This window comes from Serinus canaria (genome assembly GCF_022539315.1).
Source record: "Serinus canaria isolate serCan28SL12 chromosome 7 unlocalized genomic scaffold, serCan2020 HiC_scaffold_29, whole genome shotgun sequence".
In the NCBI taxonomy this organism is placed as follows: domain Eukaryota; kingdom Metazoa; phylum Chordata; class Aves; order Passeriformes; family Fringillidae; genus Serinus; species Serinus canaria.
The window spans coordinates 3,698,888-3,714,821 of record NW_026108147.1 but is presented as its reverse complement, the minus strand read 5'-3'; the positions used below and the strand labels follow the sequence as shown (position 1 = coordinate 3,714,821).

At 46.2% G+C, this 15,934-nt stretch overlaps 1 protein-coding gene across 7 annotated transcripts in view; it reads left to right on the top strand.

Moving 5' to 3' along the window:
• The window catches only part of AGAP1 (ArfGAP with GTPase domain, ankyrin repeat and PH domain 1), a 323,709-nt gene that overhangs the window by 200,307 nt on the left and 107,468 nt on the right, over nt 1-15,934 (top strand). For all 7 annotated transcript variants that reach the window (XM_050987588.1, XM_030231113.2, XM_050987587.1 and 4 more), the window contains 2 exons: nt 3,488-3,592; nt 14,983-15,151. In XM_050987588.1, the coding sequence (XP_050843545.1) occupies nt 3,488-3,592; nt 14,983-15,151 (274 nt within the window). The remainder of the gene's footprint in view (nt 1-3,487; nt 3,593-14,982; nt 15,152-15,934) is intronic.

The following is a 15,934-nucleotide window of genomic DNA, read 5'->3' as shown; positions in this document are numbered from 1 at the left end:
ACTGGGGACGTGCCCAAGCTGCCTCTGCATTGCCCTGGAGGTACCAGGGGTCAGCAGGAACCCCTGGGTCTCATTTCCTCAGCACAGCATCTGATGTGACTCAAATGTAGCCATGATGTGACTGAAGCAAGGAGCTTTATTTTTTTTTTTTTCCTTTTAAATAACATTTCCTGTCATGTGGGCCGTTTTATTTTTAAGTGTAGCTAATGTTAAAGTGCATTTATAACTGATCTAAACTCTGATTCTAAAACCATTCTATAAAATTACCACAAAGTGGTGGCCTTGGGGATAAAAACTGTGGTTTATATGGGCTGCTTTGCTTTATAGCACTTTAAGTTAGCTCCTTGTATTCACAGCAGTCTGCTCTCCAGGTACTTCAAGATACTTTTAATTAGCACATAATGTGAAAATGATTCTGTTTGCCAAAGGAATGCCTGAAGAAAATGGATTGGGAAGTCTGGTTTGTTAGCTAGGCACAAATAGGTCCATCATCCCTATTCAGTTCTGAGCTGGACAGGTTGGTTTTTGTTTAGTTTTTTTTTTTTTGTACATCAAAGCACAGAGTTCTGCTTTGGTAAAACCTCATTTTGAATAATTTTCTTCATTTAGATCCAAAACTAGAATGTCATAATTCATACTTAGCAGGAAAACTTTAAGTAGTAAAAAATCATGATGGTCATAGATTTTTTTTTACTTTTTATTGAGATTATAATTGACACAAATTAAAAATTATATAAGTAATGGCATGTTTTCTCTATAGCAAAGGGGCAGTTAAAAGGTGATGAAATATGTACATTTTACTGGCTTCAAAACTTGAGAAAAGAAGGCAAAGGGAAAAAAAAAAAATCCCCATTGTGCTCCTTACTGCCTTTTCCCCATTAGAAGGTCTGAAGAACAAACCAGTGCAGGGAAGCAGTAATTTTTGATCCCCACGGCACAGCACTAACTAGAATTGGGTCCCCCTAAACACCAGTGCTGTGCTGCAGGTGAGGTATGAAAGATGGGAAAGGTGAAGAGACAGATCACCTCCTATAGACAAACAGGAGAGTCAAAGGCAGAAATAAGCTTTCATTTTTTAATAGAAGAAAACAACGTCTCCAAGTGCTGGCTGGCGGTAATTGGGATGAGCAGGAGCTTTTGTCAGGAGGTGTTTCAGAAGCCCCGTTCTCCTTGAAAAAGTTTGAGTTCTAGCAAGGAGCAGAACAAAAATAAAATAAAAATTAAAAAAATACAGACATGTGACCCACAGGCAGGCAGAAAGTTGGAGTTTGGATCACTGTGCTGGTCAGTGTCCAGCAGGAGCTTTTCTTATGGTCCCAACGTGGAGTGAGTGGGGAAGGGTGTCACCGACATGTTCTGTGAAAAATCCTTTCCTTAGGATTTTCCCTCCTGAGAAGCTGAGAGGCCTCAGGAACAAACTGCAAACAATTCTTATCTGCTGCTGTGGGATGCAGCAGGTGGAGCTGGGATTGGTCTCTGTGGTTGTTTCCAATCAATGGCCAATCCCAGCCCAGCTGTCCAGACACAAACCTTTGTTATTGATTCCTTTTCTATCCTTAGCCAGCCTTCTGCTGAAATCCTTTCTTCTGTTCTCTTAGTGTAGTTTTTAATATAATATATATCATAAAATAATAAATCAGCCTTCTGAACATGGAGTCAAGATTCTCATCTCTTCCCTCATCCTAAAACCCCTGTAGAAGGGTGTAGTACTGTCCACAAGGATCCCAGGATGAGGGAGGAGATGAGAAAGTTGACTCCATGTATCAGAAAGCTTGATTTATTATTTTATGATAGATAATATATTAAAACTATACTAAAAGAATAGAAGAAAGGATTTCACTAGAAGGCTTAGCAGGTGATCTGTGATTGGCCCTTAATTGGAAACAACCAGATGAGGCCAATCACAGATTCCCCCTGCTGCATCCCACAGCAGCAGATAAGAATTGTTTGCAGTTTGTTCCTGAGACCTCTCAGCTTCTCAGGAGGGAAAAATCCTAAGGAAAGGATTTTTCATAGAACATGTCAGTGACAGAAGGGCTCTCCTCTGAAGCCCAGCTGTGTGGCCAGGAGCAGGGCTTCTGCTTGAGTGCAGCTGAGCTGTGTCCCCTCCTGCCTTTGGGATAGGGTGTGCAGAGGGATCACTTCATAAAGCTGTGAGTTTAATGGCAAAACAAACAGTAGAACTTGTTTTCAAGGCTTAAAGCACTTTTAAGGACTCCATGGGAATTGGAAGCACCGTGCTTGGTAGGGCATCTTTCTGTGTTCTGTTTTCCCTTTTTAATTGCCTTGTACAATGAGAAGGGAAAAACTTGTTTTATAGGGGTTAGGGAGCTGAAGTTTGTGTTGGGTGGATTCCTGGCTGGGGTTTATTGAAATGGGTATGTGTCTGCTTTGCTCAGAGCTTGATCTGTGACACCAATGTGTCCCTGTGGTGGGCACTGAGCAGGGGAACTCCCCTGGACATTCCAGGAAGGCTTTGCACAACCATCACACTGTCTGGATCCAGTAGGAACTGCCTTCTGGCTTGGGTTTGGAAATCAACATTTCCTAAGGAAGTGCATTCTCCATTTACCATCTGGAGTGTTCTACAGCACGTGGCATTTTATTTTTCAAAGTGAATTTTGGTTTTGCAGCTGAGAATAGGTCGATGTACAGTAGCAGTTCCTGTCTGTCTGTCTGCTGGAGGAACTTTTTAATCTTTGCTGTTGGTGTGAAGTTGTGGCTGCCCCATCCCTGGAAGTGTTCCAGGACAGGTTGGACAGGGCTTGGAGCCACCTGGTCCAGTGGAAGGTGTCCCTGCCCATGCTGGGGGTTGGAACTGGATTTTAATGTCCCTTCCAACCTGAACTATCCTGGGATTCTGTGACTGTTGCCATTCATCCTTGATTGAATATTGTGGAAAGGTGATTCACTTGCCCACCTCCTTTCTTCTCCTGTCACACCTCTGACATTAAATTATCCAGGATTTACTTGAAACACTTTCTATTTGCTCTGGTTTGGTTTTGCTGCTCTTGCCTGGGTTTGGGGTTTCTTTTGCTGGAATGAGGGTTTCCCTTTGTGCAGAGGGAATGAGGACACAGATGTGTGCTCTTCTGTGGGCAAGGAATCCCCAGGAGATGCTGGAGGCAGAGGCCACACAGCAGGATCCTCCCTCAACCTGGGCTCATCATTTATTTTAGAGGATAAGGAAATGCAGAGCATGGTGTCTTCATCAGCTGGGAACCCACGTGGGTCACACTAAAATGTGCTTTCCTGAGGCATGGAATTCAAGGAGAAAGAGGGTTTTTCTACCCACTGGCCAAAGCCAGTGGAGGGGATGTGCATTGTGGGAGAGGCAGGGGAAAGAGTGTCACTTGCAGGAGAAAGCCTGTCTGAAAATGCTCATCTGGAAAGGCATTCAGCATTTTCTCTCTCTCTGTCTGTCTCTTAGGCACTTGTGTGTTGTTGGTGTGGTCATTTCACCTTTTCCCCCTCTCTGCCCCCCCAGGGGATGCTGCTGAAGCGGAGTGGCAAGTCCCTGAACAAGGAGTGGAAGAAGAAGTACGTGACACTGTGTGACAACGGCGTGCTGACCTACCACCCCAGCCTGCACGTGAGTACTGCCTGCCCTGGGAGCCCCAGCCCTGACTGCAGGGTCAGCCAGGCCTCTGGTGGGACCTCTGTGCTGGGGGAGCCTCCTCCTCTCTCCTCAGTGCCCTCCCTCCCAGGAATCATCCCCTGAGGTCTGAGTGCACTCCAGTTCCTCTGACTCCACTGGCACTGGGGCTTCCTTGCATCCCAAGAGCCTGCTGGAACTCTTTAAAGCCTTTATTTCCTTGTTGTTCATCCCAGGGTTAAAAAAAAAAAGTGTTTCACAAGGCAAAGTTTCCTAGGGGTAGTAAAGAGTGAGGAGAGGTCTTTGTCAGTGTGCAGGGCTTGTGGTTCATTCAGCAGTAATTCTTTTTGCACATGGCATAGCCATTAAAACATGTTCCATACAATTTTTCCATGTTGAGGCATCTATCCCTGTCCCAAGGATGCTGTCTGTCCCTCAGAGTGTGTGGCACAACTCCTAGTAGGGATTTGGGGGTGGAAGGAGCACAGAGATCCCACTCAGGACTAGCCCACCCCAGAAATGATGGTGTGACCCTCACCAAGGCAAAATAGATATATACATATATATCAATAGAGAGAGAGATGTGAGATATATGGATATTAGATATATAGAAATATCTACCTACATATATAAATACAAGTATATAAATATATATAAATATATACATATGTGTGGTTTTATATAATATCTGATCTTGTGTTTTATCATCATCCCACACATGCAAATCAGAGAGTTGCCACTTGGAATGTTTTTAGGGCCAGTTGTTTCTAAACCTATTGGTGGCATCTTGAGCTCTCGGGCACTTTTGCATTAAGGAGTGAAAATCAAGGTTTTGATGCATTTTCTATAAATTCTGGAGTTTACAGACCTGCACCTGGAACTGGCAGGAAACTTCTGCTTTTGATGGGTGGTGTCTGAGGAGCATGGAGCCCTAGAATCATTAAGGTTGGAAAGCACTCTAAGATCATCCAGCCCAGCTATAGCCCAGCACTAAGCCACATCCATGTCTGGCCACACTCATGCCATGTTTGCCCCCACTTGCTGTTCCCTGTCTGTGGAATATTAGCCCTTTTCCCCTGCCTTGACACGAGATTTGATGGTCTCAGGTCCTGCCATAATGATGCTTTGCTCTGGTTTTTGATGTGATGTCCATGCCTCTTACACATTATGTGGTAAATGAGATGACAAGTAGCTTCCAGGCATTGCTGCTTCCCATCAGAAACCTTGTCCCTCAGCCCTGCTGTTCTGGAGCAGGGTTTTCACTGCTCCTTTGTGTGATGGAGTTCATGTCTTTCTGCCCAATTTTAGTGCCTCTCAATGTGACTAATTCTGCTGTGAAGTAGCCCTGGAACACCCAAATTTGTGTGTTGGCATTGCTGCCAGAAGGGAAGCACGGATTGTGCGTGCCCATGGAGCTGCCACCTGAGTGTGCCCTGGCTTGTGCTGCTCATCCAGCGAGGAGGAGGCTGCTGTGTGTGCCCTGGCCCCTTCCTGGCTGCTGGAAAAGGCTCTATTGTTCCTGGCAGGGCTGTGCACGTGGGAGTTTTCCATTGCTCTGGCAGACAATGGAGAAACTTCTCCTCTGCAGGCTCCCCCCGAGCCGCGGCGTCGCCCCCAGAGTGAGAATCCACTGAGGTTACACGTAATTACTTTGAGATTAGAGGTAAATCCAACGGAGATTAGAGGGAATCCATTTAAAGAAGAAGTAATTACCAGCCTGTAATTGTTTCCCTCTGTCCTCCACCGTGCCCCCCCACCCCAAGAAGAAGGTGCTGGGCTCGGTGTTGCTGTTCCCTCCTTGAGTGGATCAGAAGGGTTTGTGAGGGAACCACAGATATTTTCAGTCAGTCACACTCCCAGTACACTTTGTAATAAACTTTGTTGGCAGGAGTGTCACAATTTCTTCTTGGGGATTGCCAGGTGAGAGGGCATTCCCCCAACCAGAGCTCTGATACTGTGTCTGGCTTGGTTTTGCTGGTTTTTGTTTGTCGGTAATTTTTTGTTCCTTTTTTTCACAAGAAAGCGATGAATTTTTAATGCTGTGCTTGCATTGCTGTCTGGGATAATTTCTTACATTGTTTTGAAAAATCAGGGCTTTATTTCTACTATTTCTTCACTGCTGCTTATTTATTTCTATTTAGAAATAATTAAGCAGCAGTGAAGAAAAGAGCTTTTGTTAGCTGTCTAAAGTCAGTTTCCTAAACTTGTGCAAAGCCAAGCTCTAATCAGATTTGGGTTGTTTCAAATGTGCAGATCATTTTAGTTCATCAAAATGTTACCCTTTTAATTCTGGAGTGAATTTTTAATTGCAGTGAAAGGCGGGCTGGCCTCTAGTGGTGACAGAAAAAGGAAATATAGAGGATCATTTGGTCTGTCCTGCCTGTGGTTTGAGTCAGAGCCTAACACCTGGTGTTTGAAGGGCCCATTACAATGTTTAGTGGCTGATAGTGAGCCCTGTGTTAAATATTGCTCCAGGTTTGGCCACAGGTGGCTCAGTTGTCTCTGCCAGATGCATTCGGTGCCTTGGGCTCAGGCACGCAGCAGTGGTTTAAACACAGAAAACAGGTGCTGCAGAATCCAGCCCTGACATCCTCCTTGAAAGCATCGCCTGCACAATGAAAGGTTTTGGGGTGGGGAGGGAAAAATCAAATTAGGCCCTTTCTTGCAGAGGAGGTGTCCCTGGGAGGGTCAGGCCTGTTTGGCAGGGCAGCGCGCTGAAATGAGCGCGGCATTGTGCCAGCCACGCCAGCGACTCCTGGTGCCACCAGGTTGATGTTTGACACAATAGCAAAATCCCTCTCGTTTCTTTTCAAGGAAGTGGGGGGAGAGGAAAATGGGGGAAGAAAAATATGTGTACATAAGCACCCTACTGTTTCCTGACTTGGTCGTGTCAGGTTTTTTCAAGAGCCTCAAACCTTCCCGTCCCTTGGGACGCCGAGGAGCTCCGCCGATAGAAAATGGTTGGGGATAATGAGAGAGAACTTTGACCCTCAGGCTTCAAAGTTCACCAGAGCTCCCTATTCATCTTGGGCTTCTGGAGCAGAGCTGTGGAGTGGATCACTAAAATTCTGGCCGGCAAATTCCGTGTCAGCCTCCCCAAAGGGCCCCGGGGGAATTTGCCGAGGCATCTCCTGGCTTTTTAATGGCGGGATGCTCCCGGAATGCATTCACCAGGATACCTGCTGGGCAGCACTGCTTTATCTGAGCCTGCTCCTGATGAATAGCTGATGATGGCTCACCACTGGCTGCCTGCCACAGGGCTGCCAGCGTGCCACAGGTCAGCACGTGACAAAGCTTTAGCTGTGGATGTCCCTTCTCTGCTCTTGTATCTTCACCATCGCGGAGCCTCGGGTATGAAAAGAAGGAAAAAGGGAAAAAAGGTTGAAAACAGCTATTTTTTGGTAAGGGCAGTTTTCCCCTTTTATGTTTAGTTGGTTTAGATTTGATTTCAAATAAAAGCACAGTGCTGGGGCAGCTTATGGAGGAAGAAGAGCTTCTTAAATACGTGAGAAGGAAGGTGGTGTGATGCCCATTAGAACACAGTGGGTACCCAAACCCCATGTGCCCAGCAAGGTTGGTGTTGGCTGGCTGCAGCCTTTAACCTTCATCTTCACTGGTCTAGTGTGATGACCTGGGGATTGTAAACATGATTGAGGGGGTGAAATCTGGCTTTATCTCCAGGAGGGAGGTGTGGATTCACCTATTTGCTCAATTCATCTGACAGTAGCCACAGTTCCAAATTCTCCCTTAAATACAGTGCTGGCAGGCTGAGCAGCCCATGTGAGTGTTAGCAGTGTTGTTCTATCCTCAGATACGTTGGATGGTTGATTTTTTTTTTTTTTTTTTAAGGGCAACATTTCAGCCTGATAAGGAGTCAGATCCAACACTAGGCTAAACTTGGCAGAAGAGCTTCAGAAATAGGGACACATTCTCTGGGAAGACCCTACAAACACTGAAAAATTCCTTAAGGCTTGAGGTGTTGTTTGAGCTTTCTCTGCCAGGCTGTTTCCTCCAGAAAAAGCAGATGGTGAGAAGCAGGAGGATTTAGAGAATGTCCTCTGTGTTGGTGTCTGGAAGTGTTGTAGCTCCATGCACTTTTCTCAGGTCACAGCATTTCTCTCAGAGCTGCAGTTGGAATTTTTGTTATAGCTCTTGTGATTTTCCTGAACTATTTGGAAACAGAAAGCCTGCTTGCAAATGCAGGATCCCATCTTCCCTCATCCTTGAGAGCAGTGTGCTGTCCTGTGTGGCCAGTCAGCCCCTGCTGCTGCTCCAGCCAAGGAACTGTGCTCCCTTTTCCATTAGGAGCATCCCCCACAGCCATTGTTGCAGCTCAGCCTTATTTCCAGGCTGGTGCCTCAGGCAGTTCAATAGCTCTGAAGTGTGTTGTTTGTGTTGCTTTCATAAAAATATTCATGCTCATATATTTCTAAAATGCCATCGTGTGTGTCCATTTCCCCCCCTTGTTTTTTCCCCTTTACATTTTCCCCCCTTTACATTTCCTGAAGGAATATAAAGCTGGATATTGGCTGGTTCTGAAGGGCCTTTTAACTGGCATTGCCTATCAACAACTAATCCTCAAATCAGCCTTTGGTAAAGAGACTTGGAGTGACAAAAGGCCCCTGGAAGTGCTCAAGGCCAGGCTGGAGAGGTTTTGGAGCAACCTGGGCTAGTAGAAGGTCCCTGTCCATGGCAGGGGGTGGAACAGGGTGGGCTTTAAGGTCTGTTCCAGCCCAAACCATTCTGGGATTCTGTGGTGCTTTTCACATGTGATGTGGCTCTCTCCCTCCTGAGAGAGCAGTGATCAAAACACATCCTGCAGCTTCAGTATTGATGAAGATAAATCTGAAGCTTTATTGTAGTTACTATTGCATCCACTAGCATGCCTAAAACATTGGTCAGGATAGAAGAAAATGAATGATAGGAACAGTTAAATATGATTCTAGGAATTCCTGATTTTTATAAAGTGCTGTAGCTTTACAGATCACTCAGTCACTTTTGAGCTTCTTGGGAAACTTCTTTATTATCTTAGTCTGAAAGATGTAATGGAGTGAAGATAAATTTGGGAGAAAACTAATAAAACTGAAGATCATGGAAGCACAGAATATCCTGAGTGGGAAGTGACCCACAAGGATCTGTCCAGGCCTCTGTGCCCTGGAGGGAGTTGACACTCAGTGGTGTGGCAAACACAGCTGTGCTTTGGCAGAGCTGCACAGGCTGGAGCAGACACACATTTCAGTGTGGAATCTGCCTGCTCCCTCTTCAGAAAGCCAAGGGAAATTCCGAGGATCAGAAGGAGTTGCAATTTGAGAGGCAAAAGCCAAGCTAATAATTAATCAGGGGGGTTTATAAAATTAGAGCTTCCTGTCCAGCCGAGCTAACTGCTGTGGGTATAAATGCTTCATAAATGACTCAGGATGGTAAAACTCTGGTTTGTCTTTTACAGCAGCTGTCATTACAAAGGCTGAATGAGGAGTGAAGTGCAAGGGGAAGAGTCTTCTTAAAATTTTATGCAAATAAGGGATCCATTTACAGAAGGACCAACATTTTGTCACTGTTGTGTTCCAAGTCTTGCCCTGACTTCCTCCCCTGCTCCTGCAACACTGATGGAGCTGATTAACACCACACTATGGAAATAGCCAGTGCTTTTTATCACTGAAATTTAATGTTCTTGATTCCCAACGTGAAGCAGATTCATGATGACCTTCCTTTTGTCAGGACAGGGCGCTTTGGGGCCATCAGTGCTTTCCAGAACGCGTCCCCATTCCTCTGTTCTCCTCAGAAAATAACATTTCACGGCTCTCCTTCAGATTAACTGTGTATTATGGAGCTGAATGACATTATGGCTGTGTTTATATGCAAGAGGGGGGGACAGCTAATTCCCCAGGACCATTTGATGAATATATTCCACTGTGGCTCAGATCCCAACTCTCCATCCACAGCTCAGCCCCTTCCTGGGAAAAGCATCGAGGCCCAGGACTTGGGGAGACTTGTGGGGTATTTTTTAAATTTTCTTGTTCTCCCTTCTTAGGTGTGCCCGTGGCCCCAATCAAGGGGCGATTTATGTTCATTAAGGGCTTGTCAAAACTGAAAAATTTTCTAATCAGCGGCGATGTGGCGGCGGCCCCTCCATGGCTGGGAGTGTCGCCTCGGCGGCAGCGGCTCCGTGCCTCTTACAACTCTAGGCTAGGAATCTGCTGATGATTACATTAGGCTAAGCTGCGAAGTAAATGAACCATGGCTTATTTAGGTGCAACTAGCTCCAGTGTAGTCCTGCCCCGCAGGGCACTTTAGAGCGTTTTATGGCTTTAAAATTAGTGTAGCTTCCCATTTGCTGCAGGGTGCTGCATGTTATGCCTTTGAACTCAATAAGCAAAGGGAAGGGGGCCTTTTGTTTTTTTTCTCCTTCTCCCCCCACCCACTCCCTCCTTTTCTTCTTTTTTTGCAGTTTAGCAATTTTGTTTTGCATCTTTTCCAGACGGCGTTTTGCAATAAAAATGTCTGACTGCCACGGAGAGGCACAAAAGTCAGGGCTCCATCCAATTTCCCGGGCTGCTCTTGGTTTGGGGGGAAGAGGATTTGGTTGTTGCTGAGGGTGAACAATAGGTTTTGTGCCTCCAATAGGTCAGCTCACAAAATTGGAATTGTCTTTCAAAAAATACGCTGCACACAGTCTTTAAAATGTCATCCAGAGGTGCAACCATAAACTTCCTTTTCCATAATAATTTTTATTACGCCTCAGATCAGGAAACACTATTTCAACCTCAGTTAGTGGAGCCTTAGGAGTGTTACATCTGATTGAACAGTGGGGGAAACTGCCACAAAATGAAGGTGCTTTTTACAGAATCACAGAACAGTTTGGGTTGGCAGGGACCTTGAAGCTCATCTCGTTCCACATCCTTGCCATGCCTTCCACTATCCCAGGCTGTTCACAGCCCCATCCAACCTGGTCCTTGGACACCACCAGGGGTAGGTTAGAAGCTGATCATCTCTCAGTGGAAGCCAGGCACAGATCTGGGGAGGATTTTTAGCCTGGACTTGTTCCTAGTGGAGGAAAAACAGGCTTTTGAGAGATTGGAATAGCTGAAAAGGACAAAAAAAGTGTGATATTCGTACCTGTGTTCCATTATAGCCTTGGAAAGTCAGTGCTCTCAGAGAGTCTCTCATTTCATATGAGGTACATTGGAAAAGGGTGGCAGTGGGACAGGTGGAAGAAAGCCAGGGAGACCTCTAGGAAGGAGCAGATATTATTTTCCATTTTAGTGTTGTGACACATGGCATATCCCAAGGTGAGTGATTTCAGTGTGAGCTTGGAAACCCCTTTGCCCAATGTAGAACTACAACCCCATGGAAGGGCTTTCTCCCTCTCCACCACTCTTGTGTTATTTGAAAACCCTCAAACTCTGTTCTGTTTTTCACATCCATGTTTTTGATAATCTGAGCTATGTCTTTAACTTAAGGGTGGCTCTGGAGCACAAGGACAAGGGGGAATGGCTTTAAGCTGAAGGAGCATGGATTCAGATTGGATATTGGGAAGGAATATCCCCTCTGTGAGGGTGGGGAGGCCCTTGCCCAGAAACGTTGTGGCTGCTCCATCCCTGGAAGTGCTCCTGGCCAGGCTGGACGTAGGCATCAAGCTGGAGCCACACATGGCCTGGGTTCAGCTTGTGGCCTTTGGTGGAGTGTCTTAGAAATCATTGTGATGTTCAGCTGTAAATTCAACAACTGCTGGCATTCAAAATCCAAAGAGACCCCCCCAAAACGGGGGTGTTGCTTTTAGGGTAGGCCTGTTTAGAAAACACGATCATACCCATTTGCTCAATTTGCATGTCTGAAAGGCTCCTGCTCAGTTAATTGGTTAAATTAATTTCTGCTGCTGTAAACAGAGAGCCTGCTGTATGAAGAGCAGAACTAAAGTAATTTTACTTTACATTATTCTGTGTCGTGGCGCATCGTTCCTTTCTTACTCAAGGCAACTCATTTTGTGGGGCTGTCAAGGAATATCTGGCGTCATCTTCAGTCAATGCAGCTTTTTTGATTTTCCCCTGATATTTTAACAGTTTATTTAGTCCTGTAGATAATGGTCAATGGCCTTGAGTAGTCAAATTACCACCTCGGTGGCGCCGTAGCGGAGCGGTAACCCGGGGAGGAGAAGGGATGAGAATCGACGCGGGGAGCGCGTTTTGGGGGATTACGGATTGATGGATGCGGAGGCAGCATCGCCCTGCTCTGACTAAGATGGAGCTGCCAGTTAGTGCTGACTGCAGGCCATGGCCTGCCTGGTGTCTCAGCAGCTCTGAGCCAGGATGGAGACCTCGGGTAGCCCTCGGATCCCGGGATCAGCGGAACGTTCCGCCAGCCGCCAGAACCTGAAGGAACGGCGTCCGTTGGATCCAATGGAACGGTGCCCATTGGATTCCATCCTGTGATTGCTGCTTTCAATGCTGTGATTCCTGCAATCAGCCCTGTAGGGATCTCTCTGGGACCTGGCTGGTGTCCCCCCTGCCCTGGGAGGAGGGGGAGCTCTGTTAAGCCGTGCTGCTGCCAGCGAGCTGCGAGCCCGGGGTCCCCCCTGCCACAACTCTCAATTGCTAGCAGGTTTCTCTCACTGCACCTCATTTGCATCTGGGACATCAATTAGCATGTTTGTTGAGGCTAATTGAATGAAACTCAATCATAGCTCTTAATTGCTTGACTATGTGAAAAGAAATCACATTAATGCAGCTAATTAAGTGTATGGCAATAGATGCAACATAATTAGGAGCGAAATGTAAAAAACAAGCGGCGGCGGAGGTGCGAGCGCAGGGTGTGGGGGATCGGGGCGCCCGCGTCTCCTCTGTGCCACGTGTTTGGGGAGGGGTCCCTCTGCTTTGCTGCTGGCAAAGCTTTGGTTTTTATTTTTTTATTATTTTTTTTCCCCCTGCCTTGCCGAATGATGAACGCGGACAAGTTGAGAAGAAAAATGCAAATGCATTCGCAATTACTACTTTTTCAAGCTGTTGAGGGGCAGAAGATGGCACGTCTGGGGTGGCCCACTGTTGAGTGGGCTCTAGGGACTTGTTAAGTGCTGTTTAAAAGTACTTGGCTTTGAATTACCCTCATGCCTTGTTAAAGGGTTTTTTTTTCCCCCTTTTTTCTCGGATCAGCATTTTCTACAACTAACATCTTGGGGAGTTATCCCTGTACCATTTGCATATCAAAATCCAGCTTGCTGTCTTCTCTTTAACACAGCATATTCCAGATGACAGCAAGACCCTCATCTGTTCTAATCTGATCAAACCCTCCATTGCTCTTCTGAAGCCCCGGCATCATTTTGTAGTTTGAACTTTCATTCCCCGAGCGAGCGAGCGAGCGGGGATCTGAGGGGGCTGGGAAGGCTCTCCCTGCCCTCCCCTCCTCTGGGAGACCCGCAGATAATCGTCCTGCACCCTGCCCACGATAAAAGGGCCTTTATTATTTACATTTGATATATCCCCATAAATATTTAAGCTGACATTAATACCTACCCAGCATCTGTTGTGGTTCGGGCGCGTGGCGACTCATTTGGTTTTGTGTTTGCCAACACTCCCCAGCTTCCTCAAGTGGTTTTGTGGCTCACCTCAGCCTGCTTTGCACCCAGCTAAAAACACCCTTAATAACACCCTGCCACATCTCAAGTTGGGAAATCACACCCCCCCTTCATCTGAACTGGATCCAAAACCCCCTTCTCCAGTCGAAGTTGGTTGTATGTTAAATAAAACTGTTGGGAAAGGGCTCGTGCTGAGGTTTAGACACTCTCTGATTAAACCAAACTTTACAGCCCACAAGCAATAAATGCTCAATTATCTTCTGCTTATTGTATTTTAATTTGTGAAGAAGTGACACCCGAAGAAGAAAGTTCATGATGTAGGGATGAAAGGTGTTTGTTCTCCAGCAGCTAGTAAAGGAATTTTCCTGAGTGGATTGCCTTTGTTTTTCTCTTGGCAGCAGAGCTCTGTGTCCTCTCCCCACTAATTGTTCAGACCCCACCTTTTCATGTTAATAATTCTCAGCTAGGGAAATATAAGTTGCTGTGATGGCTTAGTTTGAGGGTTTTATCACTGATTTCTGTTAGCTGTGAAGAAATTATTGCTGCTCCAGATTTTTGATGATTTTTGAGCAGAATAAATAATTTGTGTTGTGGAAACTGCCAAAGGTGAAAGAATCTTGATGAGGGAGCAATCAGCTCCCTGGATGGTGGCAGCAGGACACAGATTTTGGGTAAATTCAGGAAATCTCTCGTGAAGTGGGAGCCCAGATCTTCTCCCAGCCACCTCAAATCACAGTTTTTCTCTCGGGGTCCTTAATCCCAGAGTCCTGGAGTGGTTTGGGTTGGAAGGGACCCCAAAGCTCATCTCATTCCATCCCCTGCCATGGGCAGGGACACCTTCCACTATCCCAATGCCAATGTCCAACCTGTCCTTGGACACTTCCAGGGATCCAGGGGCAGCCACAGCTTCTCTGGGCAGCCCGGATATCTTTTTGTGCAGTGCTCTTGCCCCTCTTCACCCCTGATTTTACTCTCCTGTGTAAGACAGAGTGTCTCTTTTGTTGCTTTTCATGTCCTCTTAGTTGTTCCAGTTGCAATTATTTTCTTCTGGACTGTGAGTGACCACAGCCAGGAGCTGAGAACTCTGGTGTCTTGTGTGCTGGCTTTGACACTCACCATCTCTCCTGGAAATAGCTGTGCTGGTGTATCCCAGGATCAATTTGCCCTCTGATAAAAACACCCATGTCCATTTGCTTTTCTGTTTATTTCCCCTTTGTGGGCTTTCCAAGCAAGAATTAGCAAAATCCTTTTTCCACTTCTGGCTCCCAGTGTTTGCTGTAATCAGATGTAATTTGCATGATTTTTTCCCCTTTTGATGATGTTTTGTGTAGGTGCAGGAAGGGTCATATTCTGAGGAAACAATGCTGGAATTGCTGAAACCTTCCCTGCTGGTGCCCTTTTGTAACTTTGGTGCCTGCTAACCCATTCCAGCTAAATCTGAGGGAGAAAGAGATGAGGGCATAAGACCCTGGCAGGGAGGAGACACAAGTGAATGTGCTCAGGAGGGGCACTCAGCCTGCTCTTCTCTTCATGTTTGGGACCTTTAGCTGGTAAATTCCCACCCATGGCTGTGTTGTGATCACCTCTTATCCAGCTGGAAGTTGGAGGATCTGTGGGAAAGCTCCAGACTTTTGGGGTTAATGGTGAGAAGTGTGGAAGGGATAATCAGGAGCATGGAAGGAAGGGGAAAACCATATGGTGGGTGTGGGCAGAGGATGTAGGGCCAAAGCCTTGTGAGACCAGGTTTGTTAATTCTGTTCATTCCTACAGAACTCCCTGTCTGATGCTGTGTTCTGGGATTTTTCCCCTCTCTCTGCAGGATTACATGCAGAACGTTCATGGCAAAGAGATTGACTTGCTGAGAACCACTGTGAAGGTCCCTGGCAAGAGGCCACCCCGAGCCACCTCAGCCTGTGCCCCCATCTCCAGCCCCAAAACCAACGGCCTCTCCAAAGACATGAGCAGTTTACACATCTCGCCAAATTCAGGTAAGGGGGGAAAAAATTGGGAGAAAATCTGCATTTCCAGTGTCTGTAGGGAATTACCATCAACAGCTGGGATAGGGATGGATGTCTGTCCATAACTGGAGGGGTTCCAGGCCAGGCTGGTGGTGCTCAGAGCAGCCTGGTGTTGTGGAAGGTCTCCCTGCCCGTGGTTGGGGGTGGAGTTGGTTGAACTGTAGGATCACCTCCAACTCAAACCATTCTGGGATTTACAAACCCCACTGATGTAGAAGTTTTTAAGCCCTGACTGCTGATCTGTGCCCCACAAGAGATTCTGAGTTCCTGGGTAGCCTTCAGTGTCTGTCTTTGTTACCCTGTACTTGCCAAAGCCCTGCATAATTTCCCATATGTCATTAACATATGGGAGGAATCTATGATCTCTTATCTAATACTTAGGAAAAGCAAATGCTGTAGGATCTGAAAGGGCTTTTTATGGCTTCCTGGTGAGCTCCACAACCCTTCTTTCCACTTTTGGAAAGTTCAGTATTATGCATTCTTCTAACAGCAAGATTCTCCTGTGGAAAGCTTTTTAATTTATTGGTGGAAGTGGTTTATAGCTCCTTCTGAGCTCTAAACAAAGATGTTTATGGTTTGCTGAAGTACTTGTCCATACAGCTAAGTGGATTTTAAAAAATTGCATTAAGGGAAAACATTTGAGACAATTTGTCTTGTAAAATGCACAGCTTGTACAAAGCTCATAATGGGCTGGTGGAAGTTCTGTCAGCATGTTTGGGATGACATCCATAAAGTGCCAAGTGCCTTCTGCAT